A 25,025-nucleotide genomic window follows, 5' to 3' on the forward strand; every position below is an offset into this window, starting at 1 on the left:
AAAATCAACTTAGACCTTGTGAGGGCATTTCATCTCAAGTTCTGGGAAGTGTGGTATATTAAATGGAAAGAGTAACCCTTGTTTCTCCAAGCTGAAGAAAGGCACCATTATATCCAATTTGTTTTACTTTTCCTTCCTCCTCACATTATTGTTCTCCATAATACTCATAGCCAAGTAAGACCTAGTGTATTTTACTTATTTATCAATAGTTTACTGTTTTTCCACACTTGGAATGTAATCTTCATGAATATTTTATTTTATTTTATTGTTGAGGCACATCCTGGCACAATATAGGCCCTCTACTTATGTCTGTTGACTGAAAGATTGAATGTATCATCAAAAGGGTTTGTGCCCCCTGCCACCTGCTTTTGAGGCTCTCAAAATTTGGAATGCAAATTCCAACATTCCAATTGACTTCTTACAAATGCATGGCTCCTTCTCAAAAACTGATGAAGCTTTCTGACTGCCTTTGTTCATTGCTTTCTATTTCCTACTGCAGCAGGAAGTGACTTTGGACAAATACCAGTACTGCTGGCAATGCCCCTATTTCTACTATTTCCCTGGAGACAGGTAATGTCCTAGCCAAGAGCTCCACAGTGAGATGGCAGTGAGAATCCTTGTCTCAACAAAAAAGCCATTTGATTTGGGGAACATTTCTTAAGACCCTGAGCCTTTATTTCCTCATTTGTTGCAGAGGTCCCCAACCATTTTTGCACCATGAAAGACAATTTTTCCACGGGTCCAAGGGAGTGGATTTCGGGATGATTCAAGTGCATTACATTTATTGTGCACTCTATTTCTATTATTATTGCATCGTCACCTCAGATCCATTAGATCCCAGGGGTTGGGGACTACTGATCTACAGTGTTTCCTTTATTTTATAAATATCTATCTATATCTATATATATCTGTATGCACCTTTCTTCTCACATCTAGAATATATTGACTCCATCTCCAAAGAAGATAAGCCAGTGTTCTGACCTTCAGCTCAAAATCCAGGATCTCTGGGTGGTGAGCAGTTCTATCAGGTCCACATGTAGATCCTTTTGAACTAAAAGTTATATCATCAATCTCTCCCACATCCCCAATAGACAATGGTGGCATAGGGACAGAATAAGGTGAATAAAAACTTCCATTATAAAAATGGAAGAACGAAAGATATACTGTGATCACTTATTCATTGCAATGATGGAATCCGATCACCATTCTGAAGACATTCTGTACTTTTAATGAAGGAAGTTCTCTGTTTAGATAGTAAATCTCTGTGTGAGAAACTCCCTTGTCCATTGCTAACCATAGACCTATCTCAAGTGGGTTTGGGGGATATTTCCTTCTTGGTGGATACACAATTATCCACACACCTCTCTCTGTAGGCCCAAGTTTGAGGACAAAGCCATATAGTCATAAACTCTTTTAAGACCAAGTTTGTGGTTTCTTTGTCGATGCAATTGCCTCAAAACTCAATAAGCTTTCAGTTTATTTGCAACCAACACTATATGACAGCAAACTTATCCAAATCTTTTTTCTAGACATAATTAAGTCTACCTTATTTCTTTCCTTCCTCACCCTCTGCCAACCTCTTTCCTTAATTGAGGCCATCTAAATCTGTTTGATTGGGTGAGGATGAAACAACCTTAATCTGATCTTGCTGAGGACATTTGTTTAAGTTCAGTTCAGTTCATTTCAGTCAGTCATGTTCAAATCTTTGTGACCCCATGGACTGGAGCACACCACACACAGTTCAAAAGCATTGTTTCTTTGGCACTCAGCTTTCTTTATAGTCCAACTCTCACATTCATACATGACTACTGGAAAAACCATAGCTTTGACTAGATTGACCTTTGTCGGCAAAGTAATGTCTCTGCTTTTTAATATGCTGTCTAGTTTGGTCATAGCTTTTCTTCCAAAGAGCAAATGTCTTTTAATTTCAAGGTGGCAGTCACCATGTGCAGTGATTTTGGAGCTCCCCAAAATAAAGTAAGCCAATGTTTCCATTGTTTCCCAATCTATTTGCCATGAAGTAATGGGACCTGGTGCCATGATCTTAGTTTTGTGAATGTTGAGTTTTAAGCCAACTTTTTCACTCTCCTCTTTCACATTCATCAAGAGGCTCTTTAGTTCTTCTTTGCTTTCTGCCATAAGTGTGGTGTCATCTGCATATCTGAGGTTATTGATATTTCTCCCAGCAATCTTGATTCCAGCTTGTGCTTCATCCAGCACAGCGTTTCACATGATATACTCTGCATAGAAGTTAAATAAGCAAGGTGGCAATATACAGCCTTAATGTACTCTTATTCTGATTTGAAACCAGTCTGATCTTCCATGTCCAGATCTAATTGTAGCTTCTTGACCTCCATACAGATTTGTCAGGAGGCAGGTCTGGTGGTCTGGTATTCCCATCTCTTGAAGAATTTTCCACAGTTTGTTGTGACCCACACAGTCACATAGTCAATAAAGCAGAAATAGGTGTTTTTCTGGAACTCTCTTGCTTTTTTGATGATCCAACAGCTGTTGGCAATTTGATCTCTGGTTCCTCTGCCTTTTTTGAATCCAACTTGAACATCTGGAAGTTTGCCATTCTTGTACTGTTGAAGCCTGGATTGGAGAGTTTTGAGCATTACTTTGCTAGCGTGTCAGATGAGTGCAATTTTGTGGTAGTTTGAACATTCTTTGCCATTTCCTTTCTTTGGGATTGGAATGAAAACTGACCTTTTCCAACCCTGTGGTCACTGCTGAGTTTTCCCAATTTGCTGGCATATTGAGTGTAGCACTTTCACAGCACCACCTCTTAGGATTTGAAATAGCTCAACTGGAATTCCATCACCTCCACTAGCTTTGTTGGCAGTAATGCTTCCTAAGGCCCACTTGGCTTCCCATTCCAGGATGTCTGGCTCTCGGTGAGTGATCACACCATCATGGTTATCTGGGTCACGAAGATCTATTTTGTATAGTTCTTCTGTGTATCCTTGCCACCTCTTCTTAAGATCTTCTGCTGTTATTAGGTCCATACCATCTCTGGTCCTATATTGTGCCCATTTTTGCATGAAATATTCCCTTGGTATCTCTAATTTTCTTGAAGATATCTCTGGTGTGAAAAGACATCTGTTTAAGGGAAGTCTTTATAAGTTTGTTTTTCTTCAAAGACATTTTTCTCTTTTAGTTAATTAAAACTTCTATTTGGAGTTAATTTTTGCATATAGTGTGAGGTAAGGGTCCAACTTCTTTCTTTTGCATCCAAATATCCAGTTGTCACAGCATCATGTATCAAACAGGCTCTAATTTCTCATTGAATGGTCTTGGGACTCTTGCCAAAAATCAAGTCACCATAGATGTATGGGTTCATTTCTAGACTCAAATACTATTCCACTGATCCACATGTCTATCAACACCAGTACCACACTACTTTGATTACTGTAGCTTGGCATAGGTTTATGTGTAATTTTTAAATCTCTGTTCTTTTTCAAGATGTTTTGGCTACTCAGGATCCCTTGTACTTCTTTATGAATTTTAGGATCAGTTTTTCCATTTCTACAACTAAAGGTGGTTGAATTTTGATTAGAATTACATTTAATCTGTGGATGCATAATGGATGAGTAATGCCAGCTTAATATTAAGTCTTCTAAACCATGAACCCAGGGTGACTTTCTATTAATTTATGTATTCTTTACTTTCTTTCAACAACATTGTATAGTTTCAATGTACAAGTCTTGCATTTTCTTAGTTAAGTTTATTCGTACATATTTTAATTTTTATAATGCTATTGTAAATGTAATTATTTTCTTAATTTTCTTTCAGATTGTTTATTGCTAGTAAATAGTGTATCTATACACCTGAATTTGTATGTTGCTTTATATCCTACTATATGGCTGACCTTCTTTATTAGTTCCAGTGTTATCCTGTGGATTCTTTAGGGTTTCATCTGCAAATAGAGATAGTTTATTTCTTCTTTTGAAATTTATTCATTTATTTCCTTTTCTCACCTAATCCCTTTGGCTGTAAATACCAGTAAAATACTGAATATAAGTGGTGAAATTAGGCATCCTTGTCTTTCTCCTGATTGGGGAGAAATGCTGCCAATTTCTCACTATTGACTATGGCATTAGCTCTGGGTTCTTAATAAATGTCCTTTGTTATGTTGAGGAAGTTTCCTTTTATCCCTACCTGGTTGGTTGCTTATATCATGAAAATGTATTTAATTTTTCAAACACTTTCAATTATTGAGATGATTTTGTGTTTTTATTCATTCTATTAATATACAGTATTATATTGATTGAATTTTATATGTTGAACCACCTTTGCTTTTTTGGGTTAAATCTCCCTTGGGTACAGTGTGTAATACTTTCTATATTTTCTGGATTCAGCTAACTAGAGTTTTGTTGAGAATATTTGCATCTACATAAATGATATTGGTATTTGTTTTCTTTTTTTGTGATGTCCTTTGGCCTTGGTATCAAGGTAATATTGGCCTAATAGGATAAGTTAGGAAGTGTTCTTTCTTCTATATTATTCCAAGAGTTCAAAAATAATTGATCTTAATTATTTTGTAGAAATTGATAAAATTTTACAGTGAAGTCATCTGGGCCTGCACATTTTGGAATTTTCTGTATGTACCTATTATGACCATCTGCTCTAGTGTTTCATTCAAGGTTGAAGTTTTTTTGTTGAATTTCTGTCTGGATGATCTATCCATTGATGTTAGTGAGGTGTAAAAGTCTGCTACTATCATTGTGTTATTGTCAATATCTCCCTTTAGTTCTACTAATAATTGTCTTATATATTTGATGCTCCAATGTTAGGTACGTATATATTTATAACTTTCCAGAGATTGGTAAAATTGATTTTGACAGGATTTGTCAGTTTGTTAGTTATTTTTATGGAAGAATGGGCTTTTAAGATTCTATTCTACCAGTTTCTATCTAAGGAGATTAAATGAGCCTTTTAAAAAATTTCTGTTGGAGTATAGCTGATTTAAAATGTTTAGCTCCTGCTGTATAGCAAAGTGAATCAGTTATACATATACATATATCCACTATTTTTTAGATCATTTTCCCATATAGGTCATTACAGAGTATTCAGACAGGTTCCCTGTGCTATACAGTAGGTCCTTATGAGTTATCTCTTTTATATATAATAGTATACATCTTTTTATATACTCCCCTTCCAATTTATCCTCCCCTTCCCCACTTCCCCCTAGTAACCATACATAAATTTGTTTTCTATATCTCTGACTCTATTTCTGTTTTTAAAATAAGTTCATTGATACCATTAGATAACACGTATAAGTGATGTATGGCATTTGTCTTTCTGACTTACTTTGCTTAGTATGAAAATCTCTAGATCCATCCGTGTTGCTGCAAATAACATTATTTCATTCTTTATTATGGATGAGTAATATTTCATTGTGTGTGTGTGTGTGTGTGTGTGTGTGTGTATGTATAACACTTTCTTTATTCATTCCTCTGTTGATAGACATTTAGGTAACGTCCATGTTCTGGCTATTGTAGATAGTAATGAGCTTTTTTTCTTAAAGACTTTTTCATCCTGAAGTCTTCTTATTTAAAATCCAGAAGCAATTAACATTTTAAATGCCACAAGATCACTGCTATGGACTGAATGTATCCCTCCAAACTTTATATGCTGAAACCCTAATCCACCATGTGACTATATATGGAGATAGAGCTTTTAGATTGTAATTAAGCAAAAAATGAACTATAAGGTTGAGGTCCTAATCACACAGAATTTGAGGCTTTACAAGAAGAAGAAGGAGATCTCTCTCTCTCTCTCTTTCTACACAAACACACACACACACACACACAGAGGCTGTGTCAGGACAGCGTGAGAAGGTGGCTATCTATAAGCCAGGAGGCTGATATTTACTAGTATTCATTCCTATTGTACTTTGATCTGGGATTTCTGGCCTCTAAAATTATGACAAAATTAATTTCTGCTGTGTAAGACACCCAATTGATGACATTTAGCATACTATGTTTTGTTAGTGAGAAATGGGGCTATAGCAAATACTTTAAAATGTGTTAGTGGCTTTGAAGCTGGGTAATGTGTAGAGGCTGGAAGAGTTGTATGATGAAATCTAGAAAGATGGACATTAAGCTGATTCTAGTGAGGCCTCAGCAGGAAATGAGCAACATATATAATGTATATGAGATTCACTGATTGATTTTATGGAAGTGGATCACATAATTGTGGAAGCTGGCAAGTTCAAAACTGGGGGACATGCTAGCAGAGTGGAGATCCAGGGAAGAGTTGATGTTGTAGTCTTGTGCCAAAGGCAGTCCAGAGGCAGAAATTTTTCTTCCTGTTCCTACAACTCTGGGCTCTCTAGGGTTGCTGACCATGATCTCCAAACAGAAAGCACTTCTCCCATGAAAACCAGCAAGAATCCCATTGCCTGGACACTTCAGGATTCTTTTGTTCAGTGTATAACAAGCAAGAAGAGGAATCACTATCTGTTGTGGCCATCCTGCAGACACAGAATGGACCCCTGCTCAAAATTTGTTTCAGATGTCAAGATTGGCAAACACACACACACAGTGTGAAAGTCTTGTTGCTTACATGGTAAGGATTTTTCAAGAGAGTCAGATTCTTTTGCTCACCCAAAATCACTTCAGAGATCAGAGAAATAAAACTGGCTTGAGGTTTTTATGGTAAAAGGGTATGGAGATTCTTTTGTGCATGCAGGGACCTATGTAATTTGAACCTCCCATCAGCACCAAAGGAATGAAGACCTAGGTTTCTTGTAAACTTGCCCAGATGTGGTACACAAGAGGAATAGCAAGAGATGAGACTTAAAAGATGCTAGCAGTCAAACATTAAAACATGGATTCAGGGGACTTCCTTGGTGGCCAAGTGGTTAAGGCTCTGCCTTCCAATGCAGGGGTCACAGGTTTGATCTCTGGTCAGGGAATTAAGATCCCACATGCTGTACAGGTGGCCAAAAAATAGATTCAGACTATCACACCATCTAGACAAGGGCAGTTGACCCTCTCTATCAGGAGGAGGAAGAAATGTTACACAGTAGAAGCAAGCTGAATATGCTTGGCCCTAAAGAAAAAATCCACATAGTGTCTTTTGATATTCCTTTGACCAATTTTGATGGGGAATGGACATATGCAATAACCTTGGCCAAAGAAGTGCTCAAGACTTGTCAGGGATGAGGGTCTCAATCATATTACCAAGTGAGGTACAGAGACCAGCTGAAGAGAGGAGAAATGTAGAATAGATAGTGGAGGACTCTGGAGGATCTCCTTCTTGGACTTAGTATGAAAAAGTAGATTTTGGCAGCATTAGAAGTAGATTGTGTTGGACATGGAAGTGTACCATACATATTCCTCTTCAAGAAAGGACTTCTTTTTTCAGATTCTAGTTGTCCAGTTAGTAGAAAGCCTTCCGCTTTCAGACATTTTAAAGATAGTCTTAGTTGTAGAGAGATGTCTGGCCCATATCCAATGACTGATTGAAGTGGTTGTGTGAAGGCCCATCCATTTCATTGCATCAGTTGCAAAGGCACTCCCTAATAAACATTGTGTATGTTGAAACTCAACATTCATAAAAAACTAAGATCATGGCATCTGGTCCCACCACTTCATGGCAAATAGATGGGGAAAAAAGGAAACAGTGACAGATTTTATTTTCTTGGGCTCCAAAAATCACTGCAGACAGTGACTGAAGCCATGAAATTAAAAGAAGCTTGCTCCTTGGAAGGAAAGCTATGGCAAACCTAAACAATGTATTAAAAAGCAGAGACATCACTTTGCCGACCAAGGTCCATATAGTCAAAGCTACGGTTTTTCCAGTAGTCATGTACAGAACTGAGAATTGGACTATAAAGAAGGCTAAGCACTGAAGAACTGATGCTTTTGAATTGGGGTGCTGGAGAAGACTCTTGAGAGTCCCTTGGACTTCAAGGGGATCAAACCTGCTGATACTAAAGGAAATCAACCCTGAATATTCATTGGAATATTGCTGTTGCTGAAGCTGAAGGTCCAATACCTTGGCCACCTAATGCAAAAAGCTGACTCATTGGAAAAGACCCTGATGCTGGGAAAGACTGAAGGCAAAAAGAGAAGGGGCCGGCAGAGGATGAGCTGGTTAGATGGCATCACCAACTCAATGGACATGAATTTGAGCAAACTGAGAGATAGTGAAGGACAGGAAAACCTGGTGTGCTCCAGTCCATGGGGTCTCAAAGAGTCAGACACAACTTAGTGACTGAACAACAGCAACAATGATGAACTCTGCCTCCTTCCTGGAGAATGTAACCTGCAGCATCCCAACTAGTGCTACCAATTTCTGTATGACTTGAAATAAGGCTAGTGTTATGAATAGGATATATGTATTCCTCCCATTCATATGATGAAGGCCTGTCTCGGCAGTGTGGCTATATATGGACTAAGGAAATAATTAAGGCTAAGTGAGGTGGCCGGAGTGGGGACCTTTTCTAATAAGATTAGTGTTCTTATAAGAAGAGATACCTAGGAGCTCAGTGGCTCTTCCCACACACAAGTATGCCTGAGAGAAAAAGGCATGAGAGCACATGGCACAAAGGCCTCAACTAAGAAGAAAGATTTCAACATAAATGTGATTTGCCAGCACCTTGATCACAGACCTCTAGCCTTCAAAACCATGAGAAAAAAAGTTTCTCTTGTTTAAGCCTATCAGTTTGTGGTGTTGTTATGGCAGTCTGATCAGACTAATACAGCCAGGCTGCTTAGTAAATATTCTCACAGTAAATCTAATTCTTAAAGAAGACAGAAATTTATTTCTAGTCTCTCAATCATCTGCAATAAGAATTTTAGGTCAGTGGCCACCTCTCTTCCATGTAGGTATTTAGATATTAAGGCCTTTTCCATTCTGTTTTATTGCAAAGGCAGAATTTTTAACCTGGAGTCCAGAAAAACTCCAAGGATGTTGAAGGATAAAATTCTGAGAACCTATACATTTGTTTATGAAAAAAATTATCTATAATTTTACCAGCCTCCAACCAAAATTTAGCATTTTGTTCATTTATAAATGTGGGTCACAAACCACAGTAGTGGCCACTGTACCTGTGATTTTTGTCACAAAGTTCACATAATTTCAAAGCACATTATTATTGTTGGAGATATCTTGAAATATCACATACTTCCTATTACTTCGGAAATAATGTTTTCATTATACCACGTTGAAGCATACATATTACCACATTAGTAATTTCAATTGTGCTATTTTTATAATTATATTTCAATATTACTGATGGCCTTTGTAATGTTAAATTTTTTGGCATTTAAATACTACCCTGAAAAGAGGCACATATATTGCACCATGCTAAAGAGCTCTTCATTTTCCTGGTAATCAAACTCTTAATACATCATAAGTAAGTCCACAATCCAGTTCAAATGAGATGGAAAAAGAATGAAAGAGGTACCTGACTTATTGTAATGCCCTGACTAGTAAACGTCACACCACACCTATACTCATATTCCATTGATGAGAACTTAGTCTCAGGGGCACCCTTAATTGTAAGAAAGGCTAAGAAATGTAATATATTAAGGAAGACTTGTGTCTATGATTCTATTACAATGGAGAAAGGAAAAAAGAGCTAATTAACTTCATACAATCTATGCCACTACTCTTTTGTACCTTGTCCCCCTGCAAGTTTTCTCCCTTTTGTTCTAAGAGTTTAATCATAGATTTTTATTGGGTTTTTCTGTGCAGAGAGATTTGTTTTCTCCTTTCTGCTCCATTTTTAATAATGTGTATTTATTTTTCTTATCTTGCCGTATTCACTGGGACCTCCAGGGTAACGTTTAATAGGAACAATGATAAAGTATTTGCCTTTTTTCCCAATTTAGTAAAAATTCTGCTGTGAACTTTTACTGATAAATGATATATTGGTATAGGTATTTTATGGCTAACATTTATGAAATTAAGGAATTTATATTTTAGTCCTGATTTGCTAGAATAAACTGAGAATTATAAGGTAAATAGTGACCATCCTTCATGATCCAGATACAGGAATAAGTGATTAAATGAAATTTATTCTCTAATAAGATACATGAACTGCTAGAAAGATAGTGTCTTCGTAATTCCCAACTTACAATTGGAGAAACTGATATTTCTCTCAGAACAATTTCTGATTGAACTCATTTGGGCAGGTTTAGAGAGGGAAATGTATGGCATTTACTCAGGTCTCTGGAGGTAGGGCCTGAGCTAGAAAGCATATCTGCAAATCAGGAGACCCTCACTATAACCTTGGCTCTGGCCCTAAGTTACTGGCTAATGTTGACCAACAGGAATAACAATTAATATTTATAAGGCTTTTTATCAAATATCTGGGCTTCCCAGGTGGCGCTAGTGGTAAAGAACCCACCTGCCAGTGCAGGAGATGTAAGAGACTCAGGTTCAATTTCTGGGTCAGGAAGAATCCCTGGAGGAGGGCATGGCAACCCACTCCAGTATTCTTGCCTGGAGAATTCCATGGACAGAGGAGCCTGGCAGGCTACAGTCCATGAAGTCACAAACAGTCGGACACGACTGAGCAGCTAACACTTTCCTTATCAGATGTCTGGCTCTGTGATGAGAACATTACATGCATTATAGCAGGAAGGTTCACAAAATCCTGATGACATGGATATCATTAGTGTTCCCATTTTAAAGATGAGGAAAACAAAGTGAAGGGTTTAAGTACCTTGTCCAAGATCACAAAGTACCTTGTCCAAGCAGCAAAGCCAGAATTGTAATGTAACCTCAATGAAACCAAACTGCATGTTAGCAATGATTTTTCTGTCCTATAAATCACCTTTCCTGTCTGGACTTCCAACTTATTATCCATAAAACCAAAATGTAAGCTATACCAGGAGTAAGCAAACCTCCATCCAAATTGTCTAATAAAACACTAGAATGTTTATGGGCTATATACTTTTCTAAACATATATATTTACTTCAACCTGAAAGTACAATATTCACGAAAGCACTTATGCACTTGTTATTATTTCCCTGCCACTGAAGAATTGCACCTTAGAGATAGAATTTCAGATAGTACATCATTGACAGTCACAGTACTATTTGTTGTACTGAATTCTAATACTGGGGCTTTGAATACATATTGTCTGAGATGAAGTTTAGTTTAGTAGATGAGGGTAGAACATGAACAGACAAGGGAAAGTTGCTGAAGCACCTGAGAACAGGGGGTATAAAACTTCAATAAAACTAACCAGGATATTTATACTTTAGCAAGTGGGACAGGGGTACAACTTTTGGAAAGGGGTCTGATTAGAATACAGAAAAGGAAGGGCTGTGAGTTATAATATGAATGAATCACTTTCCTTCTTCTCTCCCAGCTTATAAATTAGCAATAAGAAAACATTTTTTTAAGGGCAAGATGGGCTTGTACAGTGAAGTTCATCTTTGTCTCTCTCGCTGTTTTGTACCATGCTTGTCAGGTCAAAAAAGCTACATCCCTAACAGTAGCTCTCAGTCGGTGGCTCAGCCCTGTAGTGAAAACATCTTTTTACAAGCCACCAGTGGCAGTTCTGGCAAGAACGCAGAGAACAGTTTTGATTAGGTGGGAAGAAGGAGGTTGAGAAGTTCACATATAATCCACTGCATTTATGCTGCTTAATATTCACTGTACTTTTTATTGGAATCATGGGGTATGAGGACCTGACCTTCATTTCAACTATTTGCCAAGAGGGCAGAAGACAGGGCATTTGTCAGCCCAGTAAAATTCCTTGGAGCTAACTAACTGGGATGGGAGTGGATGTTCTGACAAAGAAGAACACATTGACATGGGGCATTCCTGGGCTTTGGATACTGAGCCACTCATTGACTATCTGAACACAAGAGTGGCCTCTTTCACACCCAGTGTAGTTCGTCTAGGGTCCAGCCTCCACCCCTGCACAAAGGAAATCATGTCCAAGCCTATATCGATCGCATCAGGCTATACTATTTATTTATTTCTCATTGCAATAAGCACATGAAATTAGCCAATAGCCTCTTTCCCAACTACACTTCCGTTGGGTCCACAACCTTCCCTAGAAAGAGAATACTCCTAGTGTTTTTCTCCAATATCAACAACAGGAAAGATCTATCAAATTGGATGATAGGAAGAAGAAGAGTTGTCTCAGGCTGATTCAGGAATCTGACTTCAGGAACGGCTTCAGTTCCCTTTTCACCAATGTAAAACATAGCCTTGTGGGCAACCTGTTGGGGGAGAACAAACACTGCTGATCCCCTGAAGAAACAGGAAATGACTTTGAAACAGTTTAGAAGTAGGGAAGTAGAAGGAAGGATGGGGCTACCCCTTTACTATACCATGTTGATGGTGCTTGAATATGAAAGACACTAGTCTAAGTGTAGTTAATGAATCTATGCTGATTTTAGAACTTGCTGTCAAGGGACCACCTTTTATTCACGGCTTTTGACTAGAAGTTATTTATTAAGCTTTCTCCTGCCCCTACCACCTCCTCAAGAACTGTATCCCATCAGAGTCAATTCTGATGATTATGTTCTTCCATCAGAATCACTTTAGAACATGAAAGTTGAGGATGGAAGTAAATGTTACAATGACTTGTTTTGGGGGTAATGAGAATGATCCTGGAGTAAATGTTGCCTAGGAAGAATTATTCTGCCTCTATAGGCTTCAGAATCATCACTGATAAAATGAAAGATCTGAATTAACTGCTTGTCAATGGCCCTTATATCTCATATATTAAAGGACTCTATCAACTTACATTGGAAATTTTAAGACCATTGTCTTTTGTGAGTCCAGAAAAATCAGCATTGTCAGCAAAAGCATCCTGGATGCCCATCTTCAGAAGGATGTCTCCAAGGTCATATGTGGCAGAAATGGAAAACTTTGGAACAAATAAGTCAACCCACCTGTCGGGAAAGGAAGAGGGAACATATGGCTATTAGAACACCAAGCTCATGATTCCCTCCCTTTCTGTCTCCTTGGTATGGTCTTGGACTCTGTTGCTTCCCTAGGTATTGATAACCACTACTATGCAGGTCAACACATGATACCAAAGCCTCAGAAGTTATCCTAGAAGGAATGCTCTCTGGTTCAGCCCATTTGGGACTGCGGTAATGGAAGCTGGAAGATGTTACCCACTTATAATAAAAAACAAACATCTCTAGGGATATTCACAAAGGTTGTGATGTCAATGGCATGAATGTCAATTGGTAGTACCAGGAGAATTTCATGGATTTCCATCTAACACTTCTAGCCCAGTGTGGAACATCTATCGATATCTTACCCATCCCCCAAGCTCCAGGTGGACTCTGGGAAAGCATCATTTTTACTAGCTGGCTGACTTTGCATAGTTCATTTCATTTTTCTAGTCCCAACTTCTTCATTTGAAAAATTCTTATAATATTATCTCCTTTGCAGGTTTATTGATGAGTTTAGATGAAATAATGTATGTAAAGTACCCAGCAAAGGGATTGGCAAAGAGGATCTCCTCACTATACTTTAGGGGTCATCACACAGCTCTTAAGTGGTCCAGAGTGTCTCTCCTGCCTCTGGATTTCTTCTGAACTTAGTCTTATGCCCACCCTCCACTTTTCACATCATCTAAGATGTTTACCCCTTCCGCAGTAAGCGGTTCCACTTCTTCAGTGTTTTAGATGACATGGCCCCTTCCACCCACTCCATCTGACCCTCCTTGGGAAGGACAAAGAGTGCCAGAGCATTCTTGCTGTAGTCCATTTGCAGCACTGTGCAGTTCAGCTCTGTATCCACCAGGTGATAGTATTGTTCCATCTGGTGCATCATGGGCACTTGCACTGTTGTGGTCTTGTCCACTAAGAAGCTGGAACCCTCTTCTGTCTTGGATGGATCAAAGGGATTTGCCCACTGGGCTTAAAATACAAAGAGGAGAGAGTTTGTTTTAAACCTGTATTAGTGCCAATGTGAACCTCTCCATCAGCCATCTAATCTAGTAATGAATACCACCACAGAGGTAGGTAACTCCTGTCAACCAGTTTTAAAAATGAGTGACTGAGGATCAGGGAGAGATAGTGACTTTACATGGTCTCCCAGGTAGCTGGTGGCAGAGCCAGGAGTCACACCCAGGGCTATTGGACTCCATGTTCAACAGATGTTCCGTCTGTGTTCAAAATCACTATACTTACACTAAACCCATCAGAGCCACAGTTTCCTCTTCCGTAAAAAGGTATAAGCACATCCAACACACAGGATGAAATGAGACAACGGATCTGTTCTGCCGTTTTATCCGTCTACAAGTGTGTGATTTGTGGCCAAGAATCGTTCACTCTTCCACCAAACATGGCTGACATGTGCTGTAGAACCAGGAGAAATCATTTGGGCACAGCACCTTCAGAAAAGAGTCACATGATTCTTGTTGTTACAAGAACCAGTTTTAGAATCAGACAAACCTGGGTGGGAATACCAGCTCTGAAATTCATTAACTGTGAAGATTAGATGAGACAATGTGTGTCAACTACACATGTAGCATGGAACTTAGTATATAGTGGGTACATAGTACATGATAGAAGTCTTTATGTAACATGCCCAAGAATGAACAGCAAGTGAGGATCACAATAAGGTTTTAAACTAATTCTGTTTACTGCCAAGTGCAAGCTTGTCTCACCTCACCAAATCTTTTGGAAACCATGATCCTTTAGCTAGATGTGAGCAAGGTGTTCAAACCATTGTAACTCCCCATCTCTCTGAGTGTTCCGTCTCCCTAGAGATTTCCTGGTTTCATCCACAGAGCTATGTGTCCCTCTGGGAATATTCAGAATTACACACAACTATATCCAGTGGAACAGGTCTCTGTGGTACGAGAGACACCCACTAATGCCAGTGAGAAGACACCATGAGCTCCCTCCAGTGCCCCATCAAATTACTGGAACATTGAACTAGAAATTGACATCTTAGAACCTTACCTTTAAAGCAAAGATAGTTCACCAGGACCGTGACGGTGTTTGGTTTGAGGTCTTGGATGAGGTCCACAATTTTCCCTTTGGTTTGCCTCTCCACATGACTATTGATCTCCTGCTGGGCTGCAGAAACATTGGAGAAGTCGGTAGAAAAGACTTCAGTCTCATAGAGGTTCTTGACATCATCCAAGAACTTTGCCAGTGGTTTCAGCTGCTTCCCAATGAAAAGGGCATTTCCCATCTGTAATTCCAGCTCCTTCTTTGGAAAATTCAGTGAACAGATCAGGTGTTGGAAGCCCTGCTGGATCTCTGCCATTGGGGTATCTGTAAGGTTGAACCCCAAACTTTCCAGGATTTGAGTTTGGGTGCTGGAGCAGGCCCCGAGGGAGAGCATGGCCAATCCTGCAGAGATGCTCACAGGGGAAAAGAAGATGTTCTGATCTGGAGTCTCCACAGTGAACCTCCGGTACAGGTTGAATGCAAAGTCAGCATTGATAGATGACATCTTATAGAGAGTGGCATTTTGTTGGGGGGAAAGGCAGGACGTTATTTTGCCTTCACAGCTGTTAGGTGGTGCACAATGAAGCCCAAGTATCAAGAGAACCAGAGAGAAGAACAGTGGCATTTTGGAAGGAAGGTAATCTATAAGAGATGAGGTGAGAAAACCATTGGGGAATCTTAGCTGGATGAAAACTCTGAATCAGAAACATGTAATAATCATGCATCGTGATTAGTAAAACAGTAGAAAATATTCAATGGTGAGGCTTTTCTCCCCTGAAAAACTAATGACACATCTAATAGGAGCAGAAAATAGGTTCTTGGGGCCACAGAAACAGTGGCAAGGATTTCATTCAGATGTAATAGTGACGTATGAAAATTCTGGGAGTAAACTGAATTTATGGAAATTGAAGTACTTCTTATTTGAACTAGAGGCAACCTTTTGGAGTGAAAAGAATCTTTAGATAATATTAGCACTCTTCTGCTTACATTGTTTTTTTATATATAAGAATTTTAGATTTTTTTTTATTTTGACATTTTTCCTAAGATAAAATCTATGAGAGGTGAGATGAGAGAAAGCTTGTATTTTTCTTTGAATAAAAGACTAAAGGAGGGATTTCCATCGTGGTTCAGTGGTTAGAACTCCATCCTTCCACTGCGAGGGGCACAGATTCGATCGCTGACAAGGGAACTAATATTCTACATGCCATGCTGTGTGGCCAGAAAAAAAGGGGGGAAATAATTTTCACAAGAAAAGTATGTTTAGTTGGAATGGAAGGGTGGTAATTTATGGAGCCATGTACATGATCATGAGCTGAAATTAATACATTCATGCAACATATGGAAAGTATAGGAATATTTCTAAATAACAGGAAAATGAAAGTGTAACTTTTTGCATTTCAGATCTCTGTCACCATCAGTATAATACAAAGTAATTTCTAAGTTGCAAGGCATCTAAACACTATTATTCTTATATTCATTCATGCTATATTTTTAATTATCAGAGCAATAATCAGAAAATATGATGTAAGATTCTCTGAGCCTGAAAGAGTACAAGACAGCAGAGTAAGGGAGTCAGCTGTGGAATCCAATGACCATGGACAGGAGTGATATGAAGAAAGAAATAGTCCTCTATTTTCTTCCTGCGTGATCTTATATCCACTTCCAGGAACTAAACTGCCATAGCACAAAACTACATACTGTATTACAGTGTTCTTCTATATTCTCAGTAATTTGTCCAGCTGTCTACTGCATGTATTCACTAGAATGTTCCACACATACCTCAGTTTCAATTTGGAAATCCGTTTCCTAATGTAAACACATGGATCGTCTCCTTGACCCTCAAGGCTGCTCCTTCATCTTCATTCCATATCACTATCTACTGAGGTTCCTATGCCAGAAACCTGGGAGTCATCTTCGGGGTTTCTTCATTCTCATCCCCCACATATAATGAGTTATGATGCCCTATGAGTGGTACCTTCTAAATACCTCTCAAAACTGTTCCTTTCTCTCCCTTTCTACTGCCACTGCCTCAGTTTATGGACTAAACTACCACTATGCCACCTGGGAAGCTTAAACTATTTCACCATCTCCTAGCAAGTCACATAGCCTTCAATCTCTCCCAATCCAACACCCCTGCTTCTACCCCTCTGTCCAATCTCCATGTTGTCATCAAAGTCCTTTTTCTGAAAAAGTCACAGAGGCTAGTAGGGGGTCAATTATCAGGTGATCACACTTAGACCTTGGCCTCTAGAATTAACAATCTGAAGCTCATGATTATTTGGAATCCTGACTTGCTGACAGAAATGCTCAAAGTTCCAAAAGAGGAAAAAAGTACTTACAGCACATGCCCAAGAAGCCACTTGCATATCTCAGAAAGCAAAATCTTTCCATTTTTATAATGTGCCCTCCTCTATTGCAAAAGTAGAGTGTTCTTAGTTACTCATTAACACCAGGCATTAGCCCTGGGATGATAGTTTCAAAGCTGATGTACAAAACCAAGGCCAAAAAGAGCAAAGTGAAAAATGATAAGGATGGAACTTTGAATGATTGCTTTGCTGTCACATCTTTCAGCTATAAGAGAGGAAAAGGATGGTCAGAGCTGGTAGGGTCTGGGTTTGTGCCTTTTCAGCAGGCAGAATGAGTACCAGAGGCAAAATTGCCAAGAGGCAGCAGGACAGACTGTTTTCTTTATCACGGCTGGGATCGGCAGCCTTTTAAAGGAAAGGTACACACAGGCAGAGACTGGGTGAACCTCTTTAATGGGTGCTGTAGAAATTATTTACACATTGGCTTGGAGGAGATGGTATCAAAAGTAGCTTCCAATTCCAGATTTCCGATGCTGGACACATCTACGTCTACTCAGGGGGAAATCAGTCCTGTCCTCTGGTCACTAAAATCTCCTGTTCCATCCCTTGGGCCACAGGACCTTAAAAAGGATGCAGAAGGAGCCAAGGAGAGTGGAATCAAAGGTTTCATTGTCCAATATTCACTATGTTACTGAAATGTGTGCTGCAAAGAAGCAGAGGGAGCTAAGAGCACTGGACTCGCTCAGGAGACCTGAGTTCAACCTTACCTCTGCCAATTTCTAGATCTAGTGGTAGAAGTAGTATTAGCAGTGGTCATAGTAGCAGCAGCAGCAACTCCAGAGTATTTAGCATGTGCAGGGTGTGATGTGAAGCATCTAATTTCAGAAACTAGCTGCTTCAGGACTATATTAAGGATGTGTATATGTTAAGATTGGGGTGATTGTTGGGGGAATGGGAGTTAGTTTGAGATAAGCTTAGATCACAGTCTATGGTGGGACTTTACAGCCAAGTTAAATAGTGCAAACTTTACCTATAGGGCATTAGAAAGCCACTGGGGGATTTTGACAAGGCAGTGACTAGACAGAGGGTGATAGTACGATGACATTGTTTCTTCTTAAGCAAACATCGATAGAGCTCCTACTGTGTGGAGATGACCACACTTAGCACTGGGATTTCAAAAAAGACTGCCAACTATCAGTTTTGAACCCAAGGGATCTTTCTAACTACCTGACACCCACTGCGCAAACTGAACAGAAGATGGTACACCTCACCCACGGATGCATTTGTCCTGCCACAAGGAATGGAAAGCTCAGAGCTCCCAACACTGAGGTCAGTCCATACCCACTCCTGGTATACAACATATAATCTACTCTCAGTTATAGGTATTTGCTTCCGACGAGACTGTCTAGAAAGAAAATTTCCAAAGTTGCACCCTCTAGCGTCCTAGTCAGGCAATAGCACGGCTTATTTTCTGTGATTCAGCTGAGCTTTGCTAGCAGGCAGGAACTTCAGGATCTGCTGACACGTGAGAAGGGCAACCCTCCCCCACCCCCACAGACTCCCCTATTCTGCCTTCTAGAGTCCTGTGTTCCTGTCATGGCTTTGCTATGTAAGCGTTGTGTAATTTGGGGAAAGTAACTTAACATCCCTGAACCTCAGTTTCCTCTCCTCTATAGTGAAATGATATGGGCTTCCCTGATAGCTCAGTTGGTAAAGAATCCGCCTGCAATGCCGGACACCCCGGTTCGATTCCTGGGTTGGGAAGACCAACTGGAGAAGGGATAGGCTACCCACTCCAGTATTCTGGCCTGGAGAATTCCATGGACTGAAGTTCATGGGTTCTGAAGAACCCACTGAAGAACATGGGTTAACAAAGAGTCGGATACAATTAAGCGACTTTCACTACTTTCACTACTACGTTTATAGTGGAATGATAACAATCCCCATATTATGTGGTTATCAGAAGTATTAAGTAAAATTTAGAGATGCTGTCTGGAAGCTCCTATATTGTACTTGGCACATAGGAGAGATCCAGAAACTGTTAATTCGCTTCCTCTTTATCTATTATCTTGATTCTCTTCCCCTACCCCAAGTCTCCACAGTTCTGTCCTCCACCTCCCTCTCATTCCTGACTATTGTTCAGTTCTGCATTCTGGAAATACATTCTCCCTAAGATGAAATTGCCTGACTGACTGTTAATGTGCAAGATCTTCTTTAAAACTTACATTTAAAACAATCGTTTCAGTCTTGTATAAAACTGCTGGAACTAGCACATTGAATACAGAATCTCTAGAAAGTGCAGCCATATCAATAAACTCAACTAAATCCAAAAATATGTCTCTCTTATAATTCAGAGAACCATTTAATTACTTTGTCATTTATTTTCATATTCTCTCTATAGAATACAAATTGGGTTTTCAGCTGCCTTTACCCCACTAGACCAGAAAATCAATTTCAAAGTGTCATACTTTCATTAAGATTTCAATATTGTTTTTCACAGAAATGGAACAAATAATCCTACATTTGTACAAACCACAAAAGACCCTGAGTAGTCGAAGCAATCTTGAGAAAGAAGAACAATGCTGGAGATATCACACTCCATGGTTTCAAACTATACTATGAAGTTATAATAATCAAAACTATACGGCACTGGCACAAAAACAGACATATAGGTATCAATGGAACAGAACAGACAGCCCAGAAATAAGCCTATTTTTATATGTCCAATTAGTTTATGACAGAGGAGCCAAGAATATACAGTGGGGAGAACACAGTGTCTCTAATAAATGGTGTTTTGAAAACTGAACAGCCACATGCCAATGAGTGAGCTCAAAGTTGTTTAAAAACATAAATGTAAAACCTGAAACCATAAAACTCCTAGAAAAAAACATAGGCAATATGTACTTTGACATCAGTCATAATGACAATTTTTTTTTTTTGATTCGTTTCCTCAGGTAAAGGAAACAAAAGCAAAAGTAACTAAACAGTACTATATAAAAATAAAAAGATTTTACACAGTGAAGGAAACTGATAGATTATAGTGAACAATATCAGATTCATGATCTCTGAAGAAGATTTAACTTCGGGATCAGGGACCAGGCTTAATCACTCAGAGCTTTTTTGTGTGGCAGAGGTTTCTATTACAGTGAAAAAAGATAGAGAAAGCTTCTGACATAGACATTGGAAGGGGGACAGAGTGTGCCCCCCTCACAAGTCTTAGCAAGGCCTTATATACTTTTGCCAGGCTCACTCCCACAACATACATCTTAAATTAATAAGATCAGAACTAACAATCAGTTCAGTTCGGTTCAGTCGCTCAGTCGTGTTCGACTCTTTGCAACCCCATGAATCGCAGCACGCCAGTCCTCCCTGTCCATCACCAACTCCCAGAGTCGACTCAAACTCATGTCCATCGAGTCAGTGATGCCATCCAGCTATCTCATCCTCCATCGTCCCCTTCTCCTACTGCCCCCAATCCCCCTCAGCATCAGGGTCTTTTCCAATGACTCAGCTCTTCGCATCAGGTGGCCAAAGTATTGGAGTTTCCACTTCAGCATCAGTGCTTGCAATGAACACCCAGGACTGATCTCCTTTAAGATGGCCTGGTTGGATCTCCTTGCAGTCCAAGGGACTCTCAAGAGTCTTCTCCAACACCACAGTTCAAAAGCATCAATTTTTCGGTGCTCAGCTTTCTTAACAGTCCAACTGTCACATCCATACATGACCACTGGAAAAACCATAGCCTTGACAAGACAGACCTTTGTTAGCAAAGTAATGTCTCTGCTTTTTAATATGCTGTCTAGGTTAGTCATAACTTTCCTTCCAAGGAGTAAGTATCTTTTAATTTCATGGCTGCACTCACCATCTGCAGTGATTTTGGAGCCCAAAAAAATAAAGTCTGACACTGTTTCCACTGTTTCCCCACTTATTTGCCGTGAAGTGATGGGACCAGATGCCATGATCTTAGTTTTCTGACTGTTGAGCTTTAAGCCAACGTTTTCACTCTCCTCTTTCACTTTCATCAAGAGGCTTTTTAGTTCCTCTTCACTTTCTGCCATAAGGGTGGTGTCATTTGCATATCTGATGTTATTGATATTTCTCCCAGCAATCTTGATTCCAGCTTGTGCTTCTTCCAGCACAGTGTTTCTCGTGATGTACTCTGCATATAAGTTAAATAATAAGCAGGATGACCATATACAGCCTTGATGTACTCCTTTTCCTATTGGAACCAGTCTGCTATTCTATGTCCAGTTCTAACTGTTGCTTCCTGACCTGCATATAGGTTTCTCAAGATGCAGGTCAGGTGGTCTGGTATTCCCATTTCTTTCAGAATTTTCCACAGTTTATTGTGATCCACACAGTCAAAGGCTTTGGCATAGTCAATAAAGCAGAAATAGATGTTTTTCTGGAACTCTCTTGCTTTTTTGATGATCCAGCAGATGTTGGCAATTTGATCTCTGGTTCCTCTGCTTTTTCTAAAACCAGCTTGAGCATCTGGAAGTTCACGGTTCACGTATTGCTAAAGCCTGGCTTGGAGAATTTTGAGCATTACTTTACTAGTGTGTGAGATGAGTGCAATTGTGCGATAGTTTGAGCATTCTTTGGGATTGCCTTTCTTAGGGATTGGAATGAAAACTGACCTTTTCCAGTCCTGTGGCCACTGCTGAGTTTTCCAAATTTGCTGGCATATTGAGTGCAGCACTTTCACAGCATCATCTTTCAGGATTTGAAATAGCTCAACTGGAATTCCATCAGCTCCACTAGCTTTGTTCATAGTGATGCTTCCTAAGGCCCACTTGACTTCACATTCCAGGATGTCTGGCTCTAGGTGAGTGATCACACAATCGTGATTATCTGGGTCATGAAGATTTTTTTGTACAGCTCTTCTCTGTATTCTTTCCACCTCTTCTGCTTCTTTCCGGTCCATACCATTTCTGTCCTTTATCAAACCCATCTTTGCATGAAATGTTCTGTTGGTATCTCTACTTTTCTTGAAGAGATCTCTAGTCTTTCCCATTCTGTTGTTTTTCTCTATTTCTTTGCATTGATCTCTGAGGATGGCTTTCTTATCTCTCCTTGCTATTCTTTGGAACTCTGCAGTCAGATGGGAATATCTTTCCTTTTCTCCTTTGCTTTTTGCTTCTCGTCTTTTCACAGCTATTTGTAAGGCCTCCTCAGACAGCCATTTTGCTTTTTTGGATTTCTTTTCCATGGGGATGGTCTTGATCCCTGTCTCCTGTACAATGTCATAAACCTCCGTCCATAGTTCTTCAGGCACTCTGTCTATCAGATCTAGCCCCTTAAATCTATTTCTCACTTCCACTGTATAGTCATAAGGGATTTGATTTAGGTCATACCTGAATGGTCTAGTGGTTTTCCCTACTTTCTTCAATTTCAGTCTGAATTTGGCAATAAGGAGTTCATGATCTGAGCCACAGTCAGCTCCCAGTCTTGTTTTTGCTGACTGTATAGAGCTTCTCCATCTTTGGCTGCAAAGAATATAGTCAATATGACTTCAGTGTTGACCATTTGGTGATGTCCATGTGTAGAGTCTTCTCTTGTGTTGTTGGAAGAGAGTGTTTGTTATGACCAGTGCATTTTCTTGGCAAAACTCTATTAGCCTTTGCCCTGCTTCATTCCATACTCCAAGGCCAAATTTTCTGTTACTACAGGTGTTTCTTGACTTCCTACTTTTGCATTCCAGTCCCCTATAATGAAAAGGACATCTTTTTTGTGTGTTAGTTCTAAAAGGTCTTGTAGGTCTTCATAGAACCATTCAACTTCAGCTTCTTCAGCATTACTGGTTGGGGCATAGGCTTGGATTACTGTGATAGTGAATGGTTTGCCTTGGAAATGGTTTGCCTGTCGTTTTGAGATTGCATCCAGGTACTGCCTTTCAGACTCTTTTGTTGACCATGATGGCTACTCCATTTCTTCTAAGGGATTCCTGCCCACAGTAGTAGATATAATGGTCATCTGAGTTAAATTCACCCATTCCTGTCCATTTTAGTTTGCTGATTCCTAGAATGTTGATGTTCACTCTTGCCATCTCCTGTTTGACCACTTCCAATTTCCTTGATTCATGGACCTAACATTCCAGGTTCCTATGCAATACTGCTCTTTTACAGCATCGGACCTTGCTTCTATCACCAGTCACATCCACAACTGGGTATTTTTTTTTTTTTTTTTTTGCTTTGGCTCCAACACTTCATTCTTTCTGAAGTTACTCTCCACTCTTCTCCAGTAGCATATTGGGTACCTACCGACCTGGGGAGTTCCTCTTTCAGTATCCTATCATTTTGCCTTCTTATACTGTTCATGGGGTTCTCAAGGCAAGAATACCAAAGTGGTTTGCCATTCCCTTCTCCAGTAGACCACATTCCATCAGACCTCTCCACCATGACCCATCCATCTTGGGTGGCCCCACATGCCATGGCTTAGTTTCATTGAGTTAGACAAGACTGTGGTCCATGTGATCAGATTGGCTAGTTTTCTGTGATTAGGATTTCAGTGTGTCTGCCCTCTGATGCCCTCTTGCAACACCTACCTTCTTTCTTGGGTTTCTCTTACCTGCAATAATACTATAAAATAGAGTAAAGGGAATAAAGCTATATGAAAATCATGTTTCTATATCTAACTGGAATTAAGTTACTAATAATATAAAAATCTGAAGTTGATATTGAAAAGTTAAGATGGAAGAGCTTTCCTAGAGGTCCAGTCGTTAAGACTTCACATTTCCACTACAGGGGGTACAGGTTCAATCCCTGATTGGGGAACTAAGATCCTGCATGCCTCGTGGCCAGGAAAAAAAGAAAGAAAGAAAAAAAGGAAGTAAGGAAGAAAAAGTTAAGATGTAGACCACTAGGCCAACCACTACAAAAATTATCAGTAAAAGTTTATAATGAAAAAGAGGCGTCTGACTCTTGGTTTAAAAACTTACATGTGATTTTCAGGCCATAGGCAATCACAAAGGGTTTAACCTGCACACTTTGAAGGTGAAAACTTCTCTCCCTACACCAGACGTGTTGTACATCCAACAGATTTGTTGAGGGAGTGTGTAATTTCCTCCGTTCTGTCTCGTTGCAACAAAAATTTGAAGCAATGGACCAGTGTTACAGCCCTCGAATGGACCAGTGTTACAGCTCTGTGTTACAGCTCAGTTTTATTTAGAAAGTAAAGGAAAGGTTGAAGGCAGGAGGAGAAGGGGATGACAGAGGATGAGATGGTTGGATGGCATCACTGACACAATGGACATGAGTTTGAGGAAGCTCCGGGAGTTAGTGATGGACAGGGAGGCCTGGTGTGCTGCGGTTCATGGGGTTGCAAAGAGTCGAACACGACTGAGCGACTGAACTGAACTGACAGGAAAATACATCCTCGAGGTTTGCAGGCATGCCAACCCAAAAGATGTGAAGAGAAGAGAGAGGCCCGCAGCCCAATTTTGGCTCTTCTTTTTATATGTTTTTTCTCCTCCCCCTGGGCCTGCCCTATGTAAATTGGACTAGCCAGGAGTGCTGTTTGTTTTACCTGATATACTCAGTCCGGTCCTCAGACCTTCCTTTGTTCTATTTTTAAGGGTTTCTCCCTTCCTTGTCTTTTAGCTGCCGCCGTTCTGAACTCCTTTTTCCTATTCTAACTCCCTAAGAGATTGAAGTCTCAGGAGGGTGTTGCTGTCAAGCAGTCAGCCTCCCCCTAGCTGGCCATGCTCTCACATGTAGCTGCATTCCTAGCCTAGGTGCCTCAGACCTTAAAACCTCAGGAGCATTTTGTTCAGCACTCTCTACAGTGAGACAACCTCCTTATCTATGTTCATCCATC

General features: G+C 39.8%; 1 protein-coding gene across 2 annotated transcripts; it reads right to left on the reverse strand.

The window, feature by feature from the left end:
- Nucleotides 1–11,921: 11,921 nt before the first annotated feature.
- On the reverse strand, nucleotides 11,922–17,289 carry SERPINA7 (serpin family A member 7). Of its 2 annotated transcripts, none has more exons than XM_043896245.1 (5): nucleotides 17,241–17,289; nucleotides 14,908–15,543; nucleotides 13,584–13,857; nucleotides 12,729–12,876; nucleotides 11,922–12,198 (listed from the first exon to the last, which is right to left on the reverse strand). In XM_043896245.1, exons 1-5 carry the CDS (start codon nucleotides 17,245–17,247, stop codon nucleotides 12,001–12,003), a joined length of 1,263 nt encoding a protein of 420 aa, XP_043752180.1. In that variant the 5' UTR covers nucleotides 17,248–17,289; the 3' UTR covers nucleotides 11,922–12,000. The 2 variants fall into 2 exon arrangements, with proteins under 2 accessions (XP_043752180.1, XP_043752181.1); XM_043896246.1 differs by lacking the exon at nucleotides 17,241–17,289 and adding an exon at nucleotides 16,681–16,921.
- Between the last annotated feature and the right edge of the window lie 7,736 nt (nucleotides 17,290–25,025).

This window comes from Cervus elaphus, chromosome X, assembly GCF_910594005.1.
Source record: "Cervus elaphus chromosome X, mCerEla1.1, whole genome shotgun sequence".
Classification (NCBI taxonomy): domain Eukaryota; kingdom Metazoa; phylum Chordata; class Mammalia; order Artiodactyla; family Cervidae; genus Cervus; species Cervus elaphus.

What these genes read in the sequence shown, in the direction of transcription:
- SERPINA7 (XM_043896245.1), bottom strand. An exon ending in AACCGCTTACTGCGGAAGGG is followed by an intron (nt 12,877 to 13,583) that starts GTAAACATCTTA and finishes CTTTCCCGACAG; the next exon opens with GTGGGTTGACTTATTTGTTC. An exon ending in ATGGTCTTAAAATTTCCAAT is followed by an intron (nt 12,199 to 12,728) that starts GTAAGTTGATAG and finishes CTCCCCCAACAG; the next exon opens with GTTGCCCACAAGGCTATGTT.